Consider the following 9,015-nt stretch of genomic DNA (forward strand, 5'->3'; position numbering starts at 1 on the left):
CGGAGGGAGCCAGTCGTTAACATGACCTGACCGCAGGGAGCCAGTCGTCAACATGACCTGACCGGAGGGAGGGAGCCGACCAGTTCTGAAAGCCTTTCGCCGCACCCTCATCCTACTCCTCTGGTGATGTAGAGGTTATCCCAGGGCCTGTGTGTCCCCAGGCGCTCTCATTTGTTGACTTCTGTAACCGTAAAAGCCTTGGTTTCATGCATGTTAACATCAGAAGCCTCCTCCCTAAGTTTGTTTTACTCACTGCTTTAGCACACTCCGCCAACCTTGATGTCCTTGCCGTGTCTGAATCCTGGTTAGGAAGATAACCAACAATTCTGAAATTTCCATCCCCAACTACAACATTTTCCATCAAAATGAGAGGAGTTGCAACATTCTATCATACTTTCCAGGTCTAAGCCCAAACAGTTCGAGCTTTTAATTAAAAAAATGAATCTCTCCAGAAATAAGTCTCTCACTGTTGCCGCCTGTTACAGACCCCCCTCAGCTCCCAGCTGCCCTGGACACCATATGTGAATTGATTGGCCCCCATCTATCTTCAGAGTTTGTTCTGTTAGGTGACCTAAACTGGGATATGCTTAACCTCTCTAGGGGGTGTGGGACGCTACCGTCCCACATGGCCAACATCCAGTGAAATTGCAGAGCGCCAAATTCAAAAACAGAAATACTCATAAGAATTCATAAAACATACAAGTGTTATACATCGGTTTAAAGATTAACTTCTTGTTAATCCAACCACGGTGTCAGATTTCAAAAAGGCTTTACCGTGAATGCATACCATGCGATTATCTGAGAACAGCGCCCAGCAGACAAATCATTAGTAACAGTTACCAGCCAAGTAGAGGAGTTACACAAGTCAGAAATAGCGATAAAATGAATCACTTACTTTTGATGATCTTCATATCGTTGCAACTCACAAGACTCCCATTTACTCAATAAATGTTTGTTTTGTTCGATAAAGTCTCTCTTTATATCCAAAAACCTCCGTTTTGTTCATGCGTTTTGTTCAGTAATCCACAGGCTCAAAGGCAGTCACAACAGCCAGACGAAAAATCCTAAAAGTATCAGTAAAGTTCGTAGAAACATGTCAAACGATGTTTATAATCAATCCTCAGGTTTTTAGCCTAAATAATACAAAACATTTCAACCGGACAATAACGTCTTCAGTATAAAAGGTAAACAAGAAAGGCAGTCTCGCGCATGAAAAATCTCTGAGATACTGAATGGTCCACTCATTCAGAGTGGTCTTACGCTCTCATTTTTCAGGATGCAAGCCTGAAACTATTTCTAAAGACTGTTGACATCTAGTGGAAGCCATAGGAAGTGCAATTTGAGACCTAAGTCAATGGAATCTGAATAGGCAGTCAATGGAAAACTACAAAAATAAAAAAAATCCCACTTCCTGGATGGATTTTTCTCAGGTTTTCGCCTGTCATATCAGTTCTGTTATTTACATTTACATTTTAGTCATTTGGCAGATGCTCTTATCCAGAGCGACTTACAGTAGTGAATGCATACATTTCATTTCATGCATTTTTTTGTACTGGCCCCCCGTGGGAATCAAACCCACAACGCTGGCGTTGCACACACCATGCTGGCGTTGCAAACACCATGCTCTACCAACTGAGCCACAGGGAAGGCCTGTTATACTCACAGACATTATTTTAACAGTTTTGGAAACTTTAGAGTGTTTTCTATCCAAATCTACCAAGTTTACTTTGGCAGTGCCAAAGTGCCCCCTACCCTAGTGAGGTTAACACCCCGGCTGTCCTACAATCCAAACTAGATGCCCTCAATCTCACACAAATTATCAAGGAACCCACCAGGTACAACCCTAAATCTGTAAACATGGGCACCCTCATAGATATTATCCTGACCAACTTGCCCTCCAAATACACCTCTGCTGTTTTCAATCAGGATCTCAGCGATTACTGCCTCATTGGCTGCATCCGTTATGGGTTTGCGGTCAAACGACCACCCCTCATCACTGTCAAACGCTCCCTAAAACACTTCTGCGAGCAGGCTTTTCTAATTGACCTGGCCCGGGTATCCTGGAAGGATATTGACCTCATCCCGTCAGTAGGGGATGCCTGGTTGTTCTTTAATTGTAATTTCCTCACCACCTTAGATAAGCATGCCTCTTTCAAAAAATGTAGAACTAAGAACAGATATAGCCCTTGGTTCACTCCAGACCTGACTGCCCTCGACCAGCACAAAAACATAGAATAGGCTCCGCGATATGCAACTTTTCAGAGAGTCAGGAACCAATACACACAGTCAGTTAGGAAAGCAAAGGCTAGCTTTTTCAAACAGAAATTTGCATCCTGTAGCTCTAACTCCAAAAAGTTTTGGGACACTGTAAAGTCCATGGAGGATAAGAGCACCTCTTCCCAGCTGCCCACTGCACTGAGGCTAGGAAACACTGTCACCACCGATAACTCCACGATAATCGAGAATTTCAATAAGCAATTCTCTACGGCTGGCCATGCTTTCCTCCTGGCTACCCTAACCCCGGCCAACAGCTCCCCGCAGCTACTTCCCCAAGCCTCCCCATCTTCTCCTTCACCCAAATCCAGATAGCTGATGTTCTGAAAGAGTTGCAAAACCTGGACCCGTACAAATCAGCTGGGCTAGACAATCTGCACCCTCTCTTTCTAAAATTATCCGCCGCCATTGTGGCAACCCCATTACTAGTCTGTTCAACCTCTCTTTCGTATTGTCCGAGATTCCCAAAGATTGGAAAGCTTCCGCGGTCATCCCCCTCTTCAAAGGGTGTGATACTCTAGACCCAAACTATTACAGACCTATATCCATCCTGCCCTGCCGTTCTAAAGTCTTCGAAAGTCAAGTTAACCTCTCTAGGGTAGGTGGGACGAAATCGTCCCACCTACTCAACAGCCAGTGGAATCCCGTGGCGCGTTATTCAAATACCTTAGAAATGCTATTACTTCAATTTTTCAAACATATGACTATTTTACACCATTTTAAAGATAAGACTCTCGTTAATCTAACCACACTGTCCGATTTCAAAAAGGCTTTACAACGAAAGCAAAACATTAGATTATGTCAGCAGAGTACCCAGCCAGAAATAATCAGACACCCATTTTTCAAGCTAGCATATAATGTCACATAAACCCAAACCACAGTTAAATGCAGCACTAACCTTTGATGATCTTCATCAGATGACACCCCTAGGACATTATGTTATACAATACATGCATGTTTTGTTCAATCAAGTTCATATTTATATATCAAAAACCAGCTTTTTACATTAGCATGTGACGTTCAGAACTAGCATACCCCCCGCAAACTTCCGGTGAATTTACTAAATTACTCACGATAAACGTTCACAAAAAGCATAACAATTATTTTAAGAATTATAGATACAGAACTCCTCTATGCACTCGCTATGTCCGATTTTAAAATAGCTTTTCGGTGAAAGCACATTTTGCAATATTCTGAGTACATAGCCCGGCCATCACAGGCTAGCTATTTAGACACCCACCAAGTGTGGTACTCACCAAAATCAGATTTACTATTAGAAAAGTTTGATTACCTTTGCTGACTTCGTCAGAATGCACTCCCAGGACTTCTACTTCAATAACAAATGTTGGTTTGGTTCAAAATAATCCATAGTTATATCCAAATAGCGGCGTTTTGTTCGTGCGTTCCAGACACTATCCGAAAGGTAAATAAGGGTCACGCGCCCGACGCGTTTCGTGACAAAAAAATTCTAAATATTCCATTACCGTACTTCGAAGCATGTCAACCGCTGTTTAAAATCAATTTTTATGTGATTTTTCTCGTAAAAAAGCGATAATATTCCGACCGGGAAACCCTGTATACGCTCAAAGAGAGAGAAAGTAAAAATGGAGTTGGCCCGTGCACGCCCCTCCATTCTCATTGTTCTCAGATCGACCACTTACTGAAGGCGCTAATGTGTTTCAGCCTGGGGCTCCAAAGCCAAGATTCAAATTTCTGGCGCCTTCTGAGAGCCTATGGGAGCGTTAGAAAATGTCACGTCATGCCAGAGATCCCCTGTTTTGGTTAGAGATGATCAAAGAAGGCCATGAAATGGTCAGAGAGAGCGCTTCCTGTTTGGAATCTTCTCAGGTTTCGGCCTGCCAAATGAGTTCTGTTATACTCACAGACACCATTCAAACCGTTTTAGAAACTTTGGAGTGTTTTCTATCCAAAGCTAATAATTATATGCATATTCTAGTTTCTGGGCAGGAGAAATAATCAGATTAAATTGGGTATGTTTTTTATCCGGCCGTGCAAATACTGCCCCCTATCCCCAACAGGTTAACAACACCCAAATGGATAACGCTGTTCTTAATACTGTAGCAAACATTATATTAAGCAGGACATTCAAGCGAGCCTTACAATTATAATCCAAAGTAGTGTGAAATGTACTCATAAGCAACCTGGAAATGGAGGTTACTCCCCTGAGTTTTCCCCCATTCACATTCAGAATACATTGTGAAAAACTAAAATCTTTGCACACCATTTTTGCTCTAATCAGATATAGTACATCCATAACTATCGGTTTCCTCATTAGCAGGGAGGAGTTTCTACAATCAAATTGCATGTGCATCGCCCTCATGCCACAATTTTAGGAAACACAGAAAGGGCCCTACATTGGAGACCAATTAGTCGTCTGGCACAGTGCTTAAGAGTTTCAACAACATGAATAACTTATTTCTAGCCTACAATCATCTATGTTACTACTAATGTGAAAACAAGACAAAATATGACTGTTCTTGCTCATTTTAAGACAATTGTTAAATCATGTTAACATTCATTACAGACGTCAATTGTTGTATAACATCATGGCAACGCTGTTGGCATCACCTTTTACAGTGGATTTCCGCTGTTGTGGGCCTTTAACCATCTGTCTGACTTTGTTGTTCACACAGGAGAGAGACGGGACTATCGTGGATCCTCTGGGGAGCCTCAACAACATCATGATGCTGACGAGGTAGAGAAGAGTCTCTCCAGATCAGAACACCTCAAGAAACACCAGCAGAGACCCACAGGGAAGAGAACTCACTGCTGCTCTGACTGTGGGAAGAGATTCACCTCATCAGGCATTAAAATTCATCAGATAATTCACACAGGGGAGAAACCTTATAGCTGTACTCAATGTGGGAAGAGATGTACTACATCTGGCCATCTAACTCAACACCAGAGAACACACACAGGAGAGAAATCTTATAGCTGTGGTCAATGTGGGAAGAGGTTTACTCAGTCAACCAGCCTGATATCACACCACAGAACACACACAGGAGAAAAACCTTATAGCTGTGGTCAATGTGGGAAGAGTTTTGTTCAATCTGGCCAGCTGACATTACACCAAAGAACACACACAGGAGAGAAATCTTATATCTGTGATCAGTGTGGGAAGCGTTTTGGTCGATCTGGAGGTTTGACAGTGCACCAGAGAACACACACAGGAGAGAAACCTTATAGCTGTGATCAGTGTGGGAAGCGTTTTGGTCAATCTGGAGATCTGACAGTGCACCAGAGAACACACACAGGAGAGAAACCTTATAGCTGTGATCAATGTGGGAAGAGTTTTGCTGCACCTAGCACACTGACTCGACACCAGAGAATACACACAGGAGAGAAATCTTATATCTGTGATCAGTGTGGGAAGCGTTTTGGTCAATCTGGAGATCTGACTGTGCACCAGAGAACACACACAGGAGAGAAATCTTATAGCTGTGATCAATGTGGGAAGGGTTTTAGTATGTCTGGCTCTCTGACTTTACACCAGAGAACACACACAGGAGAGAAATCTTATAGCTGTGGTCAATGTGGGAAGAGTTTTGCTGCACCTAGCACACTGACTCGACACCAGAGAATACACACAGGAGAGAAATCTTATAGCTGTGATCAATGTGGGAAGAGTTTTAGTAGGTCTGGCTCTCTGACAGTGCACCAGAGAATACACACAGGAGAGAAATCTTACAGCTGTAATCAATGTGGGAAGAGTTTTGGTCGATCTGGAGAGCTGACAGTACACAAGAGAACACACACAGGAGAGAAATCTTATAGCTGTGACCAGAGATAATCTGATAAAAGACCTCTGATCAAATATCAGAAAATACATGAAGGAGTTGTTAAATGATATCAATATATTTTAATGATGTCACAATGTAGAACCCTAAACGTTTGTCCCCTGTTCTATTGATTTCAACATGATATGGATATTAGCCTCAGGGGGAAAATCCAGGCTCTGAATTGGAGGATTACTATTTATGAGATTTAATAAAAAGTGACTAACAAAAAAAGAGCTGTGTTACATTTACAGCATTGGTGACCCACTTGAATCAAAATGTAGATAGCTGTTTTCTACAAATTGTCCTCTAACCAGGGATGTACACATTATTCCCAGATTCCGTGTGGTTTTGGAGCTGTTAGTTTTTACAGGACGTGCAACCTCATCTCCCTCCTCTCGCGCAATTGATTTCAACATGATATCGATGAGTTATGACATCGATGAGTTATGACAAGTAAGTGTTCCTTTGTTTAGCGACCCCTACATTTAAATGCATCACTCCAAAATGTAGCTGACTGTCTTCTGCAGGTTGTCCTCTAACCAGTGAGGTAAAATATATCTCCCATTTCCATGTGTTTTTTTAGATGTGTTAGTTTCAACAGCACGTACAACCTGATTTCCCCCCTAATCGATATCAGTGATTTATTGCTACTTGTCAAAACAAGGTGCTTGTTTAAAAAAAATACAAGTAATATGATTATTGTGGCAGATGTTTGTGTATATAGCACATGTTATGTTTAGGTTTTCAATTCATCCCAAACCGTTTCTGCATATTGGTTATTGATTTGGACACGTTAAAACTGTGTTTTGACATTGGGGCTATTTCATATTTTCATTTCATGTAACATTTAGTAATCATAATTATTTGTGCAACCAACTGACAATTTTTTGGTACAATTATATTGACATTGCTGCCCTGCTTTTAGAATATCAGGGTTCATTCTCAGATGTGCCAACCCAAATGTACTAGAGCATGACATTGGGGACTGGGCCCCGATCCAACAACATGCCTATCTAGTGAACCCTGAAAAGAGAGAAGCTCTGCAGTGAGGTGGAAAGTTACTACGGATATTGCAGGAGTTTCCTCTTGAAATCAGACATGTCTGTGTCCTATTGGAGATGAGTTTTGTTTGGGCTCGTTCCAAGAGGACGAGAGTTCTAGAAGCTAAGGAAGGATTGTATAGAACGAAAGATGAAGGAGAAAAGATGCTGTATATTATTTAGACATTTTTTTTCTTGTTTTTAATTGTTGAAAGCCAGTAGACACCATGTTTATATTGTAGAAGGGAATCATTTTAGTTGATTATAATGTGAAATGGAAGTTGTTTTCTGTTGGTGGTGAGCAAACTTGTCCAAAAGAAATATAGGATATATTTGTTGTCTTAAGGGGGAAGGTGTTACAGGCTTTGGTTTTTCCATTTATGTTTTGAGGTTGAACTTTAGCTCGTTAGCACGTCTACCTCGTTAGCACGTCTAGCTCGTTAGCACGTCTAGCTGGTTAGCCCGTTAGCACGTCTAGCTCGTTAGCCCGTACAGCTCGTTAGCACGTAGGACGCACTGATTGGTGTCACCTCGTTAGTCAGTATGTGTTACACCTGTGCTGGCTTGTCCATCTCGTTAGTGGGAAGGTGTTTCACCTGAGCTGGTCCAGGTTCTATTTAAGAGTGTCTGGCCCAGTGCTCCAGTTGTCTTGATACATGTGGAGAGTCAACACCTTTAGTTGCTCCACCTTTTTGGTTTGCTTCCTGTCTTTAAGTTTGGTGTGGGTTTTTCTTTTGTTTTCCTCTTCTTGGGCAGATTTAGTGGGTCTCATGGTGGGTGTCTTTTAGGTCCCAGTTGTTGTTACTAGTCAACTTCCAGTGGACACCCCCATAGTGTATTTCAGAGCCCCTCCTATAAAACAAGCTTATATTTTGGGTTGGATGTTGCATCCAATTAATATTTTAATCAATGGATTTTCCTTAGAATGCTAATCTGTCTTTCAGTTGTTAATCTTATGTTTGTTGTGGTAAATATTTCTGTTTATTTTCATTGTTTAATTTTTTTTCCTGTGAAGCATCCATGTCTGAAATGTGCTGTATAAATAAAGCTTGATTTGAACATATTGCAAAAGAAATTAACCCAATGACTGACAATCAACAGACTCTTGGAAAACCAATACATTTCTTGGTCCATCTTATTATGAAAACAGGATAAATTCAGTATATCTCCCACTATGTCAAAATAGTGCTGGTATGTACGTTTAGTATCACTTTTCAACCAACCCAGTGCATTTGTTGAAGATAAATGTTTAATTAAACAATACGTCAAAGGATTCAACTACTGCAAACCGAAACAAACAAATGGATCAACCAGATCAATCCCACTTTTTCAGCCTGCTGAAGGCGTGGTGGAGTGGTAAACACCACCCCCGGCTCTACCAGGGGCTTGAGGTGGTCTCCCACAGCTCTGCTTATGTCATGTTCTGTGGCCTTGCTGTTCCATTTATTGACTGTCCCTGCAACACAGAAACACATTTAGTCATATTATATAAAACACTCAAAGTAATGGATATGGAGCATCTATGGCCTCAGTTACACCTGGCACCTAAATGACTTCTGTCAACCGATCACTCCAAGCTGCATTAGGTTCAGATCTACCAGGATGGGCCTTTGATAGTCTGGATGCAGTCAGGCCACTGAATATGCATAAGCAATGTAAAGAGATGGGGTGAATGAGTGGGGAAAAGTACATTTGACACAAATGACCTTCATAATATCAAAGAACAAATGTGTGTGTCTGAGGGGAAATTAACTTCATACAGCCAAAAGGGGTGAGAAATTATACCAATATCAGTGAACAATTTGCACTAATGTAAATAAACATAGATGATGGAACATATTCCCTTTTGCTGACGTGATGAACCACTAAGGGGACATAAATATTTACCATCTAAACCATGT

The 9,015-nt window shown here is 41.5% G+C and overlaps 1 protein-coding gene across 1 annotated transcript; it reads left to right on the forward strand.

Annotated features, from left to right (window-relative positions):
• The first annotated feature begins 3,878 nt into the window (after positions 1–3,878).
• LOC145877259 (uncharacterized) lies at positions 3,879–7,672 on the forward strand. Its single transcript, XM_082972560.1, has 2 exons — positions 3,879–3,891; positions 4,995–7,672. Exons 1-2 carry the CDS (start codon positions 3,879–3,881, stop codon positions 6,083–6,085), a joined length of 1,104 nt encoding a protein of 367 aa, XP_082828686.1. The 3' UTR covers positions 6,086–7,672.
• Positions 7,673–9,015: the final 1,343 nt, after the last annotated feature.

This window comes from Salmo salar, unplaced genomic scaffold (assembly GCF_965601325.2).
Source record: "Salmo salar unplaced genomic scaffold, fSalSal1 ptg000743l, whole genome shotgun sequence".
NCBI lineage: Eukaryota > Metazoa > Chordata > Actinopteri > Salmoniformes > Salmonidae > Salmo > Salmo salar.